The 20351-nt window shown below is 54.9% G+C and overlaps 1 protein-coding gene across 1 annotated transcript in view; it reads right to left on the reverse strand.

Annotated features, from left to right (window-relative positions):
• The window catches only part of LOC112976765 (epiplakin-like), a 30370-nt gene that overhangs the window by 2090 nt on the left and 7929 nt on the right, over positions 1 to 20351 (reverse strand). Inside the window, exon 2 of the mRNA XM_026088334.1 lies at positions 1 to 1969. Within this exon, the coding sequence (XP_025944119.1) occupies positions 1 to 1969 (1969 nt within the window). The remainder of the gene's footprint in view (positions 1970 to 20351) is intronic.

Below are 20351 nucleotides of genomic sequence, written 5' to 3' on the forward strand. Positions count from 1 at the left end.
TCGTCTGCTGCCATCTCAACTGTGGTAGACCTCAGGATCTCTTCCCAGGACCTGTCCTCCTGCAGATGGGGGTGCTCAGCTTCTGCGATGGTCGTCCTCTCTGCCTTTGGACTGCTCACATTTGCTGATTGCTCTGCTCTTGCTGCTTCTGCCTTGCTTACGATAGTGCTGACGACGGTTTTCACCTGCTCAAGGGTTAACTCTCCTCCCTCGTACAGCTCCAGCAGCTCCTTTCTGTTCTCCTYGGGGATGTACTTGGAGTGGAGCAGGTCCCATACGGAGACCTTGTGGCCCCGAAACTCCCCTACCTCCATGTCGACGGTTGTGGTTTTCAGGGCTGTTTCCCATGGTTCCTCTATGGGGGAGTGGGCATCCTTGTCATCTGCTGCTGTCGCTGTGTCCTTGCTGGAAGTGTTCACAGCAACTAGAAATTTCCTGCTTGTAGATTCTTTTTTTTTAATGACAGTGGTGACAACAGTTATCATCTGCTCCAGGGTTAATACTCTGCCTCGGTACAACTCCAGGAGCTCCTGCCTTTTCTCCTCGGGAATATACTTGGAGTGAAGCAGGTCCCACACGGAGACCTGCCTCCCCTGGAACTCACCAGCTGGCATATCAATGGTGGTAGACTTTAAGATGTCATCTAGTTCTGCATCTTCTGTTGAAAGGGTATCTCCACTTTCCCCTGCCCTTATCGCCTCCTTGTGTGGACTTCTGGCATTTACCATGAGTGCAGTATTGGCAGCTTCTGTTTTGTTTATGATGGCGGTGACCACGGTAACCACCTGTTCTGTTGTCAGTATCCCTGCCCTGTACAGCTCCAGCAGTTCCTGCCGCTTCTCCTGAGGGATGTATTTGGAAAAGAGCAGATCCAACAAGGAGACCTTTTTCCCCTTGAACTCACCAGCAGTTACATAGATGATTGCAGACTTTAAGGACTTTCTCAACTGATGCTCCTGGGAGCGTGTATCCTGAGCAGGCTGTGATTCCTCCACCTCGTTGCTGGGTGTTGCTGTGGATGAACTCAGAACCCTGTTTTCCATTTCTGCCCTGGTGATGATTGTGGTGAGGATGGTGATGATCTCTGGGATTGTCACTGTCCCCACTTTGTATTTCCTGAGGAGCTCCTCTCTCCTGTGGTCGGTGATGTAGCGAGAGAAGAGGAGCTCCCACACGGTGACGCTCTGGCCCTCAAAGAGACCCACGCTGATGGTGGTGCGGGCGGCCTGCAGGGCTTTCCGGGCGTCCTTGTTCAGCTGGTAGAGCACCGAGCTCTTGTCCATCACGTGGAGCATGAGGAGTCCCGTGTCCGGGTCGGGGATGCAGCGACGGAGGAGCTGTGTATAAGTGAGGTTCTCGTGCGTGTTGGGGTCAAAGCAACTTCTTGTTTGATTCTTGCGGTTAGAAAGAAACTGGCTCGTCTCCTGGTCAAAGTAGCCCTGCTGGTAGGCTGCGTCCACAGAGATGCGGCGACCGTGCATGGGATCGATGATCCCGCCGGTGGCAATCTGGGCCTCAAGCAGACGGATAGCGTGCTCTTTCACGATGAACTCTTTCTTCATGGCCTGGAAGAGGGAGATCTTGTGTCCTGTATACGGCTCTGTGTACCCTGTCACGGCTCCCTCTGCCGACAGGAGCTTCTCATAAAAATCTCTGCCTATGAGTCCAGCAGCCAGTGCCTCTTTCACCGACAACTTCTTGTTCCTCACGGGGTCGGTGAGGAACCCTGAAGCAGCCTGCGCCTCTAGCAGCACCAGGGCCGTGCCTGGCGTCAGGATCCCCCTCATCATGGCATCATAGATGCTTATCTTCTTATTCTTAGCCTGGATGAAGACTCCTGCTATGAAGTTACTCCCGCCCCAACCCATCTCCTTGTGTCCACTTGCAACCATGTCACTTCCCACGTTGTTCATCATGTTGTTCTGCGGGTGTCCGCTCGTGCTCTGCATTGTGGGGGCAGCGCGCTCGTCTGCGAGGAGAGAGAAACAGAAGATGTGGTAAAACACAGGTACTTCTGCAGTTTTTGTGCTGTGTGTGAAGAAAAGCATCTCCCTGGATGTGGTAGCAGGAGTCCAGAGAGAAGCTGGGAGCGGGCTCTGGGGCACTGCTGCCGTCCACCTCTCAGTGGGAATTTTAGGGCCAAGAGCCCCCGTGTCCAGCCCCACTTGAAGAGCAGACGGGGGCTTTTCGGAAGCAGCAGTTGCAGCCTGGCAGGTGCGTTTGCTCCCTGTGGGGCGTGCTGCACACCTCCCAGCTGCAGGGGCCAGCTCTACGTGTCTCTGCATAGCTGCATATTCTCTGCACAGAGATGCCTATCCCCAAAAGCTCCTGCTCTCAGGGCAGGAAAACCCAGCGTGTTGTGAAGGGGGAGCAGACAAGAGGACTGGCATCAACCAGCCCCTCACAGGGCACTTGCAGGCAGAGAGATTTGAGGGCCGTGTCGCAGAGCGACAGATCTAGTGAGAGACATTTGCTCCACAAAGAAGCATCAGCATCAACAACGTGGATAACCTGGTCCCGCTCTGAGCCCTCCAAGGAGCTGCCTGGCCTCCCAGGGGCTGACACTGCCTCGAAGCTCTGACCTGCAAGATCTTCTTCTCATGTTCCTGAATGACACAACACATTGCTCACTTTTGGGCTGGTGCCACAGGCTGTCAGTGGGGAACTTGGCCACTGCTCGTCTCCCCGTCCCCTCAGTACTGGTGCCTGTGCTGCTCTGGGGTCGGCAGACTTAACTGGTGACAATTTGACAAGTGCTGGTCTTGCCAAGAAACAGCAACGTGCCATGTGATCCCGCACCACGCTGGCATGAGACAGGGGCCGTGGGAATGGTCTTGATGGCAGACGAGTGCTGGAAGCTGCTGAAATCCACATGCAGCAACGGGTCAGAGCTGGCAGAGATCTTCTCAAGGCTTTGCCTCTGCTGTGGATGAAATGCGCCTGGGTCTCCGCTTGCTCTGGAGGCTGCTGGGTTGGCACAGCCCTCAACGCCCATCCTGTTGCACGCTCCCGTCCTCGAAAACAGGGAGTTGCTGCCTCTGGCCTGTTGACGTCGGTCTCTGGCTCGTACTAACACCTGAACCGTGTGTGGGAATTTTCTGGGAGAGAGTTGGTCGGCCCAGGCCAAAAACCATCCCAGGGACCATTCTGACCAGTTCTAGAGCCTGGAGACAAGGGCAGGGTCAATGTGAGGGTTTGTCCAGCTGGGTGCACCGCCTGCTGCAGGGCTGAGGTGCTCTCTCCGGATATTTAGGGAAAGTACTCTAGAAACAGATCCTGCCTCTGGCCGGACCCTTTGGCATGCGGCACTCTGGACTTCCTGGGCTGGGTTTGCCGCTGGACCGCGGTCTAGCAGCCATCGCAGACTGTCCTCCGTGGGTCTGTTCAGTCACGTCTGCAAACCCAGCTTTGGTGTTGGCCTCCGCAATGTCCTGCGGCACCAAGGCCCGTGATTTAATTACGCACTGTGGGGAAAGTATTTTCACAGCGAGCTCCTAGCGCCTGTGCTGTAGGAGGTAGCGAATGATCATTCTCCCTTTTAAAATAATTGTTAGTGTAGGTAAAACGATAGATAAAAATATATATCTCTAGAAACTGCATAGTAACAGTGGACTAAGGACAAGTATCTCAGGGGCCTCGCTGTGAGTGGCTTCTTGCAGTTGGTCTCTCCCATTTACACCGGCACTTTGTAATTAGTGTGGCCGGTTTTTGGTCAATCCAGCGGGTGCCCTTGCCCATAAAAATGCAGCACCCTTAGCCAGGATGCCGGTTTTGCTGTCTGAAATGTTTTTAGAGGAAGCCAGCTGCGCTCTCGAGTAGACATCAGAGCAGCCACACAGAGTCAGACCAAAGGTCTGCGTAGGCCGGTGTCTTGTTTCCACCTTCAGTTGTAAGCGGACAACAGGGGAAGGATGAAGAACAGGGAAACATATATAATATTTCCCCTGTTTCTATGTCAACCTCCGACTGTTTTCAGCTCAGTGGATTTCATGGGCTGGACACATTTTGCATCTATTTAGTAATCCGTGGGGGAATCTCTCCTGTGCAGTCACCTAGTCTCTTCTGGAACCCTTTTAAACTTTGAGCACCCGCAATATCTCATGGTGATGAGCCCACAGTCTTGTCAAAACAGCAAAAACAAAAACCCTAAACATTTCTTGGGGAACACCCATCTCCCGTAAAACGACAGTGACTGACATTAATGATATGTATAGCTCGTTAATTAACAGGGTCACAGCTTAATTCTCTGACTGTTTACCTAACTGGTCTAAAAGTCTCTGTGTCATCGCTTTTGATCCATTTAAATATCGGACTGATGCTGGTGTAGATGGATCACGGTGTGGGGAGAGGCGCGTGCAGCACTTACGGGTCAGCCCCTGCCCCGCTGGACTCCCTGCTGCCAGCTCCAGGCTCTTTTCTGGCCGGCAGCTCTGGTCCATCTTGTGGCTTTAACCCCGGAAAGCAGCTTCTCTTCCCTCCTCTACCCATCTCCACCGACGGAGCTGCATCTTCCTGGGGGGGCGACGGGCTGGTTGTGTCGCCTGCTCCGGTGGCGCTCGGCTCCAGAGCAAAGCAAAGCGCTGTGTCACACCCTGGAGCAGGCAACACGTATGTGGGACACGCGTGTCGTGTCGTGTCAACACCCTGCGCTGGAAAGACGTTGCACAACTGCAGGCTATCATTAGCTGGTCTCTAATCAGGACTCCCGATGCTGGGGCTTGGCCGCACACGCGGCTCCCGGGGCAGGGGCTGGCTGAGGTCCTCTCCTGCTGCCGCCACAGCCCTGCCCGAGAGGCCCCGGTGGAAGCGGTTTCCCAGCTGGGCTGCGAGCAGGGGTGGCCCGGCGGTGCCGTGGTCCTGCGCCCCTGGGGAGCGAAATCGTTTCAGCGCAGCCCTCCCCGCCTTGCAGGGGCGCTCGCCTTGCAGCTCCCCACCGCCGGGCTCCAGGGCCGAGATCCAACGTGAGAATCGGCAGCCTCCCGTCTCAGGCTGCCTGCAGGCTCCGGCAGACCCCGCAGTTCCGGTTCCTTCCCTCCCATACGCCAATGTCCTGATCGTCTCAGCTAAAGTCTTCAGGACGCAAAGCACACCTCACGGAGCCGTGGCTCCATCCAGCCCCGGAGCTGTCTGTCGGTCACCTCGGCCCTTCTGAGAAATGGCAAAGTTGTGCCTGCAGCCCCCCCTGCCCCCGCTCCACATCATTGCCCTGGGCCTCAGCGGCCGCCTTCCTAACACCAGGCTTTGGGGTAGAACTGGCAGGAAAGGTCCCTGCATCCCTCGGCAGCTGCACGGACAGTGCCGTGCCGTAGCGCTGCTGCGCTGCGCTGAGTCCTGGTGCCCCGGTTTCCCCCCCCGGGCAGGCTCTGTCCTACCTGCTGGTGGCTGGCTCCCTGGCAGGCTCTGGTCCTCCTCCTCCTCCTCCTCCTGCCGCCTCTCAGACAGGATAAGCAGCTGGGGCAGGTGCTCGATTTAAATCCTTCCCTTCCCCGCCCTTGGGGCCGACACGCTGGCCCTGCCCCGTGCCACGAGCCCAGCCGAAACGCAGGCATCTGCCCACCGCGGCTGCGCTGGTGCCTTCGCAGAGCCTGCAGCCCCTGCCCAGGAGTGACGAGCCCAGCCGGTCGGCGAGACGGGGCCAGGGGCTCTGGGCACGGTGACCGGCCCCGGGTGCAGGCTGCAGGGCGTTTCTCTTGCTGATGCTTTGGCGAGTGATAGCTGAGGAGACGCTTGCCGTCCTGGGACCTCTCAGGCAGGAGCCAAGGGCTAATTGCCCTCGGGGTCATGCAGCTCGTCTTTGGTCCAGGTTTCCTCCACTGCTCTCCCTCTCCTGGACACACGCTGCCCGGTCTGTTGGAGAAATCCCCTGCCTCACACGGGTATTCAGAGCCCAGAGCAACCAGCCCTCTGCTCAGCAAGGCAGCCCCTCTGCATGACGATGGGCTTTTGCCTCCTGCTCTTCGCTCCAAGCAACTGAAGGTCTCCATGGATCTGGGCTTGGTAAATCTGCCTTTGCACTAGCTGAACCTCTTGGCAGGGGCAGGGAGCGGTAGCTGTCCTTGTACGGCTGTCCATGCTCTCTGGCCAGGACAGAGACTGAGTCTGTCTCCTCTTGGGAGGAACTGTCCCCCTGCTGCAACCATGGCTGGGACTGGGAAGGTTTGTGTTGCTGGTTGAAGTGACCCCAGCATGGGAACATCTTCTGCTCCGTATCAGCAGGGCGAACCAGCCCAGTGCTGCTGGCCAGCGTCTGCATGAGAGCGCTGGTGGCTGGCAGACTGCTTGCTTGCAGAGGGCTTGCATGGGTTGGCCAGCTGGAGGAGGCAGGCTTGTGGCTCTGGCCAGGTTTGGGCCGAGTGGGGCTGATGAATGGTCTCATGTTTGAGTCCGCTTCTGGGTCTGGGTAGGACAGACCACATCCCATGAGACCAAAGCTACAGCTCTGGTGAACGGGGCTTGCCTGGCTTCTGCTCCCGGCACGAAGGTGGGTTGGTTTGGTCGGATCATTTTGGTGTGCAATGGTTTGTGCGGCTGTACGTGTGCTTGGGAGTGACGGTGTCTGTGGCTGTGTGCATGCGTGACTGCATATGTGTGCACGTGAACCTGCACACGTGACTGCGGCCGTGACGCTGCATATGTGTGTGCGCGCGACCGCACGTGCGCTTGTGTGACCCTGTGCGTGACTGTGTGCGTCTCTGCGTGTGCATTGCACATGTGGCTGTGTGTGTGTGTGTGTGTGTGTGCGCGTGAGAGACTGTATGCTTGTGCTGAGCCTGCTTGTGCAGCTGTGCGTCTGAGGGTGTGCGAGACTGCGTGCGCGCTGGTGTGACCCTGCGTGGGTGGCCGTGACTCGGTGTCCCCGTGCAGGGGAGGCTGCTGCCTGCCCCTGCCCTTCCTTCCCTGGGTGTCCTGCTTTGGGTGCACATTCCTGCCTGCGTGGGTGCTTGCCAGACTGGATGATCAGCACACGGAGGCACTGACTCACTAAGGCTAGTTTGGCTCTGGGAGAGGCTCCCAGGCAGCAGGTCCCTCTGTTCGCAGGGGTAAAGTGGGCATAAGACCCATTTCCGTTGCCTTCCCTTCCTCCTCAGAAGCCCTTCCTTGTCTGACACTGATTTTTAGCCTGCATTATGTGGGCTAGGGTTACTGGTGCCACAAATTCACTGCTAATCGCACTTCACTGTAGGATAAGGTTCAGCTATTCTGGCCGGACGACAGCGAGAGCTTTATTTCGGGCTGCATCGTTGGCGGGCGCTGGGTGTGAGGGGGTGCAAAGGGTTCCTGGCCTGTCCCAGGCAAGAGGATCCCGTCTGTCTCCTCTCACAGGCCTGTTCTGTGCAGCACAGACCCTGCCCTGATGAACACCAGCAAGGTGGCATTAAGCCGCCCTGCGTTGGTCCTCTCCTGCTCCTCAGGCACCACGTATCGCTGGCCACGGCCAAGCAGGGCTGTCCTCTGAGCTGTTCCGGTGACACTGGACCACTATATCTGGAGCTGGCCCAGCTAGTTTAGACACCTCTGAAGTGATGGTAGCTGGCGGCGTCCCTTGAAGGTGCGTTACTTTGCATTTGTCAAAACGGAGGCTGTGATTTATCTCCCCGCGGTGGATGCCTCCCGCTGAGCCAGAGCCCAAGCTCCCGTTATAGCCGTGGAGAGCACATCAGGACATTCGGTGGAGTTCAGGGCACGGCTCCTCTGATTGCTTGCATCTGTCTGCCATAGGATGTGTCCACAAAGCACCACTGTTCATACGGACCTGCTTGCCCTCGGCTGCATGGGGCGGCCAGGGTGACCTCCACGGCACACAAACATCTGCAGTGAATCAGCCCTGAACGTCACCTTCTCTTGCACGTGCAGGTCTCTAAACAGCCCCACCTTCCTCACAGGCACCAATGGGCTTAAATGGTGGTGTATCATGCGGAAACGCTGGTGTCTCACCCCGAGCCCGTTCCCAGATTGTCCGCTCACATACAGAGAACACAGCTCCCTTTTGCCTGATGAGGGCTGTTTTTAACCCTACTCCTTGCTTCCTACCTCTGAGACTGTTTCTGAGACATGAAAAAACTTTTTCTTTTCATCCCTGAAGCAACTTAGTTCTTTGAAGGCCTTTTCTGAGGGACTGCCGAAAGCTTTGTGGAGACGGATGTGAGCTGAGCTCTGCTGCACCCAGCACTGCAGCGGTTACCCCAGAGGGACGTTTCCCCAGGGAACAGGACACCGCTGCGTGTGAGCGCTGCTGCAGCCCTGTGCCTCCATGCACTGTGGCGTTAAAGGCACTGAGACACGTACCTAGCAAGACAGAGCCTAGGTGGACTATTGCACAGCCAGTGCCAGGTGTGTGCGACTGTGCTGTCTCCTGCCCTGCCTCTGTCCCTTCCCTTTGCTCTGGGACCCATGATTAGGCTCCAGACTTGAAGGAGGGCTCTTGTCTCTCTGCCTGGAGCCTGGGAGCATCGTCAGCTTGCTGCCATACTGCTACACTGTGCTATTTAAACCCTGCTTTCTCTTGCCTGATGACACTGATACCAGTTCCTCATTCTCTTAGCCCTAGAAGGCACCAGCCCAGCTCTGACACTTGCCTTTAACAACTCCGCCTATTACTACCAACCAAGAAGCCTCACAGGAAAACCACAGGGTTGTTCTTAAAGATGGAGACTTGACTGCAAACTTGGAGACAAAAGAAACACGTAAGGTAAACAGGACATCAGCCTTCAGTCCCTCAAGGAAGATCTTCCTTAGGCATGTTCCCAGTCTGTACCAAGTCTTGGAGACATCTCAAAGATGACATCTTTCAGGGCTCCCACCAGCCCTGCTGCTTCAGGTCCATTGGGAGCCAAGAGGAGGGTGTCATTGTCCTTCTTTAAAGCTTCCAGGCGTGCTTCCAGCCCCTTTGCTCAACTGCTTTCAGGGCCCCTGCATGTGGTGTGCTTGCTATAGCTGCCCCATCTGTGAGAATACTAGAGGAATGCCTGCAAGTTATTTGGAAACCAGTGTCTTTGCTGAGGAATGAGAGATCCTGCAATGCCATCTTCTTTCTCTGGAGGAAGGCTGAAATGCCATTATAAGCTGACACTCTTCCTTTTGTAATTTGCATATGATCAGAGGTTTTTGGATCAGGCAGCAGTTCCCCTTTTGGTTTACCAGCCAAAATATAGTGGCTTCACATTTCCCATGTATTCAGTTCCAGGAGCTGAATGTTTGTGAGGATGCAAATGAAACTTTGTTCGAGTTTGTCTCAAGTAGGAACGTTGACTTCTCCCTTTGCCTCCAGCCTGGGGGGTTAATTGAACTGCAGTCGCTCTGGCTTCCCAGACAGCTCGACTAGCAGCACAAACCTTCCCAGGGCCTCACGGTGCTTGTCACTCACACCTTACAAACCCATCATCTAGCCAGCATTTCTGGCCATACCACGCTGTGAACTCAGGTTTTGGGTTCCGTGGAGACACCACCTCCTCATTAACTGCCTTCACAGCTAGCTGCCTCCCTTTGCCCTCTGGTCAGATGGAGAGGATCAGGTTGACAGATCAGGTTAGCTGCTTTGGGACTGGAAGGAGCAGGACTGCAGCAGCTGTGTTTCCAAAGGGGATCTCCCCTGAGCAGGGGGAGTCTGCAAAGTCTTGAGTCTACTGCTGCAGGAATGCCTCCGTGCGTGGTGGGGTCTGTGCTATTTGAGCAAATGCACATCCTGCATCGAAGGGAAGGGAGAGCAGTGACAGCAGCAGCAGCTGGGAAGAGCACTCGTACCACGCCAGGATCCATACCTGTGGCTGCCACTCAGCTACATCCAGCAGCATCTGCCTGGCCGCAAAGCTGCCCAGGGTTGAAAGGGCAGACGGGCTTTACCCTAAAAAGAGAGGTAAAGAAAACTCAGGAGTGTGCAGAGCTCAGGAGTGTCTAAAACACAAGTATGTGCTGCCTCCACCTCACTAGGCGCCCCTAACTCCACGAAGAGCGAAGCCAACCCAGACCCATCGTCGCCCTGGTCCTCCCTGTGCAGCGCCTCCGCAGAGCGCCGTGACTCACCAGCCGGCCGTGCGGCTTCGTGGGGAAGCCTGGCGTGGAGACACCTGTGCTCGGGTATCGGCAGCTTGGTGGCCTGGCCTCACCTGCCGGAAGGTGTAGGTGTCCTAGGCTGCAGGAGCCGTGAACCACATCAGAGAGCTGGGAGATGGCTTTCTCAAGGATGCCTTAGCACTGCGTGTTTGGGGAGTGCTGTTTTCCTTGGGCTTTTGATTTGGGAAACCTCCTCTGCCAGAAGCCAGGTGCTGACATGACTTCCTTCTAGCAGGTCCCAGGAGCGTCAGTCCCTGGAGCCATGCGGCTGCGTCCCTGGGACGTGGGGCTGCTCAGTGCAGAGCTGCTCAGTGACACCCATGGAGAGCGGTGCGGAGAGCAGCCACAGCCTCGCTGCCTGACGGGGGGCAAAGCTGTGCCCCAACAACCTTCCCGGGACATCCACGCGCTGGGCAGACCCTGCACGGGGGTGTCTGCCCATCGGCTTCCGCGGTTGCGAGGCGGGGACAGCATCAACAGGAGAAAACCTGGCAGCCACCCAGCGTCCCGCTGTCTCGTGTGACCCGCTGTGTGGAGCTCATGCGCTGAGATTCCTCCCAACGGAGCCGCCTGCTTGTGCCAGGGAGGCGTGGAGCCGCCGAGGCTGGGAGGCTGGGTGCTGGTGGCTGGCGCAGGGCTGATTGGGGACCTGCAGACCTGGGTGAGCGGGTGCTGTTGGACCAGAGGAGGAACTTCACCTTGATTGCAGGTATCTGGCACCTGCCACACCTGCTCAGCCCTGCTCACTCCCAGCTGAGGTGAGCAATGCAGTGTGCTTTTTAAGGAAAGAACAACAAAAATGTCCTCTAAAAAAACCGCTATGAACCAGCCAAGCCCAGCACCTAAGGGACTGGCACAGGCAAGCAGCTACGGACAAAGAGAAAAGACAAAAATCCTTTTTTTTCTGGTTTTGAGGAATGCGATTGCATAACACTGAGCTCTGTGGGAAAGCGACTTTCATGCATCTTCTGCTGAAACACGTGATTCCCGGTAAACAGGGATCAGTGAGAGTTTCGCCGGTGCTTCTGGCCACCTGGCCTCAGGCAGGGGCAGGGAGCAGCAAGGAGCCAGGAGGGGCTGGGGTGGTGCCGGAGTTGCCCTATCACAACAACAACTTCCTGTCACCCTTTCCAGAGAACTGGCTTATCTTTCTGCTCCGCAGCTCCCTGCGGCTCCTGGGCACGGCTGGCAGGGGGAGGGATGCGTGCTATGGACTGGGCTCGGTCTCCCCACCCACACTTCTGCTGTCCTCCTAGGGCAGAGGAGGAGATGGCGGATACACAGCGCTCCGCTTCCGCAGCCTCCTGCCCCTGCTGGGGCTGTGGGGCAGCTCGGTTCCCCGCAGCCCGTGCAGAGCGGTGCCCAGGCTGTCCAGGACATCGGGTCCCGCAGAGCTGACCTCTGGACGCCACTGGGACACGCGCAGCTGGATGCAGCTTGGTGGGATTAGCTTCTCTGTCCCTGCTGCCAGCTGGCTGTCAGTGCAGCTCTGCTGCCCTTCCTGGAGAGCCAGACAAACCGCCATCGGCCCCCTGCTCCTGGGACACAGCTGGTGAATGGCAGTCACTGCCAAAAGAGCCTGCGGAGAGCAACCAGGGAAAACCGCTCCGAAGATCATCGCCACAAGCGCCCCGGTGCAGCGAGCTCTGCCAGGCCCAGTGCAGGGGACACGGGGTCTATGTCTCGTACTGACCCGTTCTGCAGGGTAGGGTTTTCGGGAAAAACAGGACAGTTGAGTCAGCCTTCGCGGCTGCACGCCGTGGTCCCAGATCATCCCGAGCTCCCGCTGGGATGCACCCAGGCTGACTCTTCACACCCGCTCGGTGAGATCACAGCGGGGTCCCCACTCTGGCGGCAAGGACCGTCAGGGTTGTCTCTGAGCTGGTGCTTTGGCGAACGTCCGTCCCTGGAGTACGACTGCGCTCTGGCTCTGGGCTGGCTGAGCCTCTGCACCCTCTCTGCTGCCACGTGTGCCAACAGCGGGATCGCAGCCGCTGACGCCTGCTAGGAGACCGCACCACGCACAGCCACGTGCTGCCCAGCCAAACGGTGACACGGGTCTCCGGTGTTTGCCACCGCTGTGCTGATCGCTGCAGTTCACGGCGCTCAGCTGAGCGCTCCGGAAACATCCACCAACGGCAGACCACAAACCCTGCCGCCGCAAACTGGCCATCCGCTGCCAGGAGCTCCCAGCAATGCCCTGGGAAATCCAGGCGGCACTCGAGGACGCTGGGCATGTCATGTCGCAGAGAGCCAGGTGGGGCAGCCTGGCTGCACCTTGTCACTGCAGTGCACCCAGGACTTCCCGGGCAGGTCTGGTCCCAGCTGAGGGCAGTGAGGGAGATGAGTGTCTACCTGCATGGCCTTAACAACTCACGTTTGCCACCGTTTCAGCTTTGCAAGCAGCTTGTCCTCAGATCTGCCGAGGGCTGGTGCTGGGGCTGCCGGTCAGATAAGGCATTTTGAGGTTACAGAAACCTTCCAGGCTCTGCTGCCGGGAGGAGGACAGCTCCGAGGCACACGGCGCTGCGCAGCGAGTGTGCAGCCCTGGCAGTGGCACCCCCGGGCTGTGGCCGCTGGACCGCGAGACAGCGTGGCTCTGCTAAGACCGGGGCGGGAGGCAGCAGCAGGAGACACTGCGCTGCTGCCAGTCGAGTCACGATGTTACGCCCAGGGAGGCAGCCGGCTGCCCGGGGACCTGACACCAGTTATTCCTGTTTGCCATCGTGAAAGAGGAAATCCAGTTCCCGTGGAGGGTAAAACAGCCAAAAAGGGAGAGAGACGCTTCCAATAAGGAGCCTGGAAAGGCCAGGGGGGGCGTTTTTGACCCCGTGCCTTGGGCGGCGAAGCGGCACAGTGCTGCCGGCAGGCACGGCTCCGGGATGCCGAAATGGCTGTGTGCTCGGCCCCGAGGGCAGCCAGCACAGGGGATTCCTCCTTTGCTGTCGTGTAGCCCTCCTCCTGCCTGGGTCCTCCCTTCCACCCATCTCCCATCTGGGTCCTGAACAAAACGTTTTAGGGCCCCCAGGCCTGAACTGGGATGTGGCAGGCAGCGTGTGTGTGTGCGATGCTCATCTTTGCGGCTTTCATGTCCAATTATCCACGGTAAGTGTTAATTACTGCCTGGGCACGTTCGTGAATGGATTCTCTTTTCTGACGCACTGGCGTGGGGTGGTGAACGGGGCTGTGCCGGTCCCAGAGGAGCAGCTCCCGGGCTGGCTGTGGTGCGTCCCAGAGCAGGGAAAGTGCTGCCACCTTCGGGCTGGACAACATGGGCTTTGGCAATGGGCAGGTGAGGCAGAGGGGCTGGAGCTGCTGGGGCTGCAGAGTCCATTTTCCTCTCCTTAAAACAACAAAATGAAGCAGGATTGTAGAGTAATTTATGTTGGAAGGGACCTCCAAAGCTTATCTAGTCTAACTCGGAGCAGGTCTGATCAGATTAGGTTGCTCAGGGCTGTGTCCAGTCAAGCCTTAAACTATTCCACGACTGGAGATCCCACAACATTTCTAGGCAACCTGTTCCAGTTTTTGACCACTCTCATGGTAAAAAATATTTTCCTAGTATCTATTGGAATTTCCCATGCTCCAGCTTGTGTCTATTGCCTCTTGTCCTATCGCCATGTACCTCCCAGAAGAGCCTGGCTCCATCTTCTCTGTATCCTCTGATCAGGTATTTGTAGACAGCAAGGTCTTCCTTGATCCTTCCGTTCTCCAGGCTGAACAGGCCCATCTTGCTCAGTCTCTCCTTTTATGTCATGTGCTCCAGCCTGCTGACCAGCTTGGTGGCCCCCACAGGACTTGCCCCAGTCCAGTGTCAAAGCCACTGTCTTTCTTGTACTGGGGAGCCCAAAGCTGGATGCAGCAGTCTAGATGTGATCTCACAAATGCCAAATAGAGGGGCAGGATCACATTCCTGGACTTGCTGGCTGCACTCTGATACAGCCTGGGATGCTGTTGACCTGCTTTGCTGCCAAGGGGCATTGCTGACTCGTGTTCAGATTGCTCACCAGGACCCCCAGCTCCTTTTCTGCGGAGCTGCTTCCCAAACAGCTGTCCCCCAGCCTGTCCTGTTGCAGGAGTTATTCTTCCCCAGGAGCAGGACTTTGCTTTTGCTTTTGTTGAACTTCATGACATTCTGTCAGCCCATTTCTCCAACCTTTCTAGGCGCCTCTGATTGATAGCAGCCCTGCCCTCCAGCATGTTGGCCACTTCCCCCAGTGCGGCGTCATCCGCAAACATCCTGAGTACACTCTGTCCCATTATCCAGGTTGTTAATAAAGACCTTAAACAGCATTGGCCCTACTAATTATCTTTGGGGGACCCCACTAGTTAATGGCTGCCAGCTGGACTTTGCATCACTGATCACAGCTCTTTGAGCCTGCCAGTCTTGGCAATTTTCCACCCACCTTATTGTCCACTTATCCAGCCCATACCTCATCAGTTTGGTGATAAGGAGACTATGGGAGACTGTATCAAAGGCCTTGCTAAAGTCAAGGTGCACAGCATCCACTGCCCTCCTCTTGTCCACAGCGCCAGTCACCTTATCAATCAAAGGGATGAAGTAGGTCACGCAGGATTTGCCGTTGGTAAACCCATGCTGGCTGCTCCCAAACACCTTCATGTGTTTAGAAATGGTCTCTAAGAGGATTTGCTCCCTTACCTTCCCAGGGACTCAGGTGAGACTGATGGGCCTGTTGTTCCCAAGAGCCTCTTTCTTGCACTTCTTGAAGATGAGTGTGATGTCTACCTTTTTCCAATCATTGGGAAGCTTCCCCTATTGCCATCGCCTGTCAAGGGGATAGTGGCCTCACAGTGACATCAGCCAGATCCTTCAACAACCTTTGCATCCCAACTGGTCCCATGGACTTGTGTACGTCAAAGTGGGTCAAGTGATCTTAACCCACCTTTTTCACCCATCTTCTCCCTATCACTTGTCCTTATGTCTCCTGCCCCACTCGTCCTTATGACTATCCCCCCACCCCCAGTAATGGGCCCTCACTCTCCTTAGCTTTACTTTTCCGGCTGATGTACTTATAGAAACCTTTCTTGCTGCCCTTCACCTCCCTTGATAGCTTCAATTCCAGCTGAGATTTAGCTTTCCTGACTCCATTCCTACATGCACAGGCAATGTCTCTGCCCCACCATCCGCCAAGGTCCTGGTCCCCCCCTGAGGCCCCACCGACCACCAAGGCCCTGGTCACCTCTGAAGCCTCAGAGACTGCCAAGGTCCTGGTCACCCCCAAGGCCCCACCAACCACCAAGGTCCCAGTCACTGCCAAGGCCCTGGTCCCCCCTGAGGCCCCACCGACCACCTAGGCTCCCCTTCCCAGTTACTGCTGAGGCCACGGTGGCAGCCCTGCCCGAGGCCCCACCAGCTGCTGAGCCCCCAGTGGCCACAGAGGCCCTGGTAACTGCTGAGGTTCTGCCTGAAGCCCTGTTAGCCGAGGTTCCACTTCCACCCTGTTAACTGCTGTGGCCCTCTACACGGCCTTGGTAACTGCTGCGGCCCTGCTCAAGGCTCCGGCGTCCACCATGGCCCCGCTTGAGACCCTGGTGTCCACTATGTCCCTGTCTGGGGCCCTGCCCCAGCCCTGGTGTCCACCATGGCCCTGCTCAAGGCCCTTCCCATGGCCCCAGTGGCCACCATGGCCCTGCTTGGGGCCCTCCCCAAGAAGTGCTTGGCCGGACCACCTGATGGACGAGTAGCACAGTGACCCTGCGACAGCTCCTCTCTGGGGGCAGTTTCACGCCATGCGTATCGTGAAAAGGTGTGGAAAGTGGGATACCTCCCTCCCCAAAACCCACTGTATGCTTTTCAGGTGGGATGCCTGGACTGCAATAGCCACTGTGGAATTATACAGAGGCGCACGGTGGTCCTCCTTTCGTTCTCTGCTCCCTCCCTAATCTTAACACTTGGTTTGTTGTATTCTGGCTGCTGCTGAGCACATATTGTATGACCTGCAGTGTTTGCCCCTACAGAGTTGTGCATGTGAAAGTCAGGATTGCTTCTCTGTGTGTGCCTTTTTACCTGCACTGAATATCATCTTCCATTTTTATCCCAGTCACTACATGTTGCTGGGTCTTCCCGCAGTTTTTGCAGCTGGCACTTGTCCTTGCTAACCTGAATAATTTAATACCATCTGTTCGTTCGCTGTTCACATCGTTTCCCAGACCATGTTTGCATGTGTTAAACAGCCCAGCTCTCAGCATGAGTCCCTCTGGGCTCCACTGGTGACTCCCACGCTATGAGTTCACTTTTCTTGCTCTTTCTTTCCTTTGACCCTTCGCAGCTCTTGCCTCCATGACATCCCAGCAGAAACTGCCACAGTTTAGCTGTGTGCTGGGTGAAGAAATACTTTTGATTTAACCCCACAGCCTAGCTCTTATGAGAATAGCAATACTCATCCCCTAGTTGTCTGCACCATGCCATTTCGTGTTTACGTGCCCCTCCTATGTCCCCATGTAGGAGCTGCCTTTCCTGCTGACTGCAGAAGACGCTGCTCACCTAGCTCAGCCCCTGCACAGAGAGCCACTGCCCCATGTGTCTGTCTGCTCGTCTTCCTCACCTGCCCTACCCTCACTGTCTGAGCCGGAATTTCAGTCCCGGGTTCTGCGTTCCCTGCCAGCATAGTTAATGTCTGCCTCATCTGACTCCAAGCCCTTTTCAACGAACAGCCTCACTGCTACCAGCACCACCTCCTCTGCTGTTCCTGTGCACTTTATACCTTGGTGCTGCAACGTTCTCCTGGCGTGCTTCCTTCCAAGAAGTTTATGACATACCAATATTTTATCTAAGAAGAGGCATTCTAGTTCCTCAGCCTTATGTCTTGGTTCTCTATTTTTTTCTGTCCTGTGTTTAAAAAAGATTCTGCTTGTTCGAACTGTTCTTCCCTTTTCCTGTTCTCCATGCTGGTTTTCACTATATTTGAATCATCGTGCCCGTTCTGCCCTCTCCTTCAGTCAAAGATAGATACAAAACTTTTGTGACAACATCTTTTCAGCTTCTCAGCCCCATCTTATGAATTTGTGTCTCTGCTTCACTGTCTGGCCTTTTGGAGAATGCTCTCACGGAGGCCCTGGCTTTTATCATCCTGCCTAAAGCCTAAATTTTAATGTCAGCACCTCTTTCCTCCACTTCCCTCTGTGTGGGGCCTGTGGTCACTGGCTTCTCCCCAGCACTTAATTATGAGCCTGTCCAGAAACGTCCTGAGATTTGACCACCCCACCCGCTGCAGGCAAGTCATGGTGTGACTCTGGATCACGAGTGCCAAAGTTTGTTTGGCCTCAGCTCACGCTCCGACTCCTTCGTGAGGGAGGTTCGAAGACAAAACCATCACCCCTGCCACGTGCCTGTTAGGCTTCTCCGTCTGAGCTAGAACAGGCACTTCTTACCATGGATATCGCTACCTCTTGGCTCGTCAAGTGTGTGGCCGTCCCACAGCAGCCCTGAAGGGAACCATGATGGCCCGTGTGGCCATGGGGGCCTCTGTTCCTCCGCCTGAGGAAGTTCTGACCATCCTTGACCGGGCTGCTGGCTGCACCCTGCCCCATAGCCTCCACCTGAGGCCGGGCTGACACGCAGACCAGGAAGGCTGCTCCAGGCACGGGCTGACTCTAGTGATGCTTATCAATAACCAGCTGAGGGGAAAATGCAATGATTGCAGAGCTAATAGGGAAATGGCCGTGCACGTGCCCATCCCACTGTTCCATCCTTTGGGTCCTAAAGCAGGAGACTTCATGAGCCAGGCTGGCAGGTCGGATCCCCAAGACTTCCCGGCAAAAAGCTTTGCTCTGGGACAGTGCATTCATGGCAGACTGCGGTCACTGGGAGGTTTGGAGCACCGCAGCGGGGAAGACAGCCAAGCTTCAGTACTGGGCCCACAGCCACCCTGGGTGACACACTGCAGCACCCTACGCTTCCTCTCCCTAGCACGTGCTTTTCATCCTGCGCTATCCTCTTCCCATTCCTGATCTCAGTGTGAGATTGGCTTATTTTATGTCAGCCAAGCTTGAGGAAGAGTTGACCATTTGCAGATGGCACCCCAGCCCAGGGCAAAGAGTCTGAATCCAGAGCAATGGCCACCGTGATTCGTGGCCTTGCCCAGTTGAATTATGTGTATCTCCAAGAGTGGAGATTACAGAACCTCTCTGGAAAACCTGTATGTGCGAGAAGGCTGGGCAACCTGAAATATGTTTAAGAGAACAAAGGCTCCATCTAATCACCACCCCTCAAATGAAGGGCTCTAATAGATAGAGTTTGATTTGTACAGCCACTCAATTTACATCTCAGAATACTTTGAGTTTGCTCTTAATTTCTTTTCTCTTGTACATTCTAGTGGATATATTAAAAATACTTTCCAGCCTGTCTGCCAGGCGCCTCGGAACGTGTTTGTACGGAGAACCCTGACCTGTGTACAACAGTGTGATGTGCAATGCCTGACTTACAGTGGTGCATATGACAATGTGGATCTTTTATTCCCCTAGAGTTATAACTAATGGTGTTTATAATGGCTTTTAGTTAGATTTAGTTATAATAGCTTTTAGGTAGCTGTATCAGACCTAAGAACCCATCAAGAAATGGGCCTATAATGTTAGGCTCAGTACAGACACAGGGCAGTTTTAACAAGAAGAACTTATTACCAGAAAATAGACCCTGGAAAGGGGAAGGGATAAAACACAGTGGAAAAGTGAACAGCTTGAGGGTAGCAAGCATTCATGCAGTTTCACAGGGATTGCTGGGTCTCCATGGCTTTGTTAGCGAGGCATAAGCCAATGAAAAAGAAGGCTGGAAAGTGGGACATTTAGTAAGCAGGAGCGAAGGCATCAGGTCAGATAAGAAAAAGTGGTACAGGTGAAAAGATGTGGAACTCGAGAGACTGAACAAGAGGAGACAGTCCAAAGGAAACAGGAGTGCAAAGGAACATAGGAATGGCTGCACTGGACCAGGGCAAGAGCCCGTCCAACCCAGTGTCCTGTCTCCTGTGGCAGCCAGCAGTGGGCTTTCAGGTTAAAAATAAAAGGAAATCAGGCGGGTGTGATGGGATCTTTCCTTTATCAGACACATATGTATTCTGGCAATATGCAAGACTCCCTGATCTGGAGATGGCACAAGACCAACAGGGATAAAAGATACAGGAGGATCAGTCTCCCTGATTTTGGCTTATGCATCTTCTAATCCATTTCCAGAAAAGAACAGATGACTGGAAGACAAATAGGATGTCTTTTGATTTACACAGGAGCCTGAATCATCGAGGCTCTCTGGAGATGATATTACAGTGTCTGCAGGACAGACTGATGGGCAGAAGCTAGACTAACCCCAATACAGAACATGGTGAGCCCTGAAATCCTCCCCTTGACACCCCTCTTTGGTATTTTGGGTAAACTGCTGTTTCTCCCATGCTTCCCCATTATCAGAATGAAGATGGTGGCAGGACAAAAGCAGTTATACCAGGCCAGAGCAAACGTCCAGGTCTCCACTATACGGCAGCCAACTTTATCCAATATCAGAGCTGGGTTAAGTATATAATAACAGGGCAAGCCTGTACTGATACCTCTCTGATTCTGTCTTCTATCTTCTAGCAACCTGCAGCTCAGGGACTTCTGCAACAAAGGTGTGTCTTTGCATTTAATAGCCTTCAATAGATTTCTCTCCCATTAATCTGTCCAATCATTTTTGACCCCATTCAAATTTCTGGACTACACAACAGTTTTTGGTAAGGATTTCTACAGCTAATCTACATTTGTTTTCAACTATTAGCTACAGAAGCTGTGGTGACAAATCCATTTTTTCCAGGACATAGCTGGGTTAGTTAAGGCAAATAGCCAAAGGTAATATATACAAGGATTGTAAATTACCTTTTATAAAACAGTAGCAGAATTATTTATCCCTGAATGTGCTTTACAGCAAAGTGATTCTGAAGCTGTTTGCTCTCTAGGAATGTGGTGTGTGGGCTGTACCTGATGGGAGAGGGAAAGTTAGCTCAGGATGTAGAATGGCAAGAAGAGCTGAGAAATGCACCAAAATTCTCAGCTGGAGGTAGCTGTTTCTTTTTTCCTGGTTTCCCTTATTGCTAGCTGGATATTGGGAAAGTTTTGAAGAGACATGTCCTATGACAATGTATGCTAAGGTCTCTTAGCTCTTGCGTGGATCCCACAGAATACATTTTTGTAGAGGTGCTGGAGACCTGGAAAGTTGAAGGGAAGGGAAATGCAAAATTTGAGTGAAGTGAGTGTACATATCAATGAGAGGCCAAGCCACATGCAGTCTAGGGCCTCCCAGAGTAACTAGACAGGCTGAGACA

Source organism: Apteryx rowi, unplaced genomic scaffold (assembly GCF_003343035.1).
Source record: "Apteryx rowi isolate R43461 unplaced genomic scaffold, aptRow1 scaffold_766, whole genome shotgun sequence".
In the NCBI taxonomy this organism is placed as follows: domain Eukaryota; kingdom Metazoa; phylum Chordata; class Aves; order Apterygiformes; family Apterygidae; genus Apteryx; species Apteryx rowi.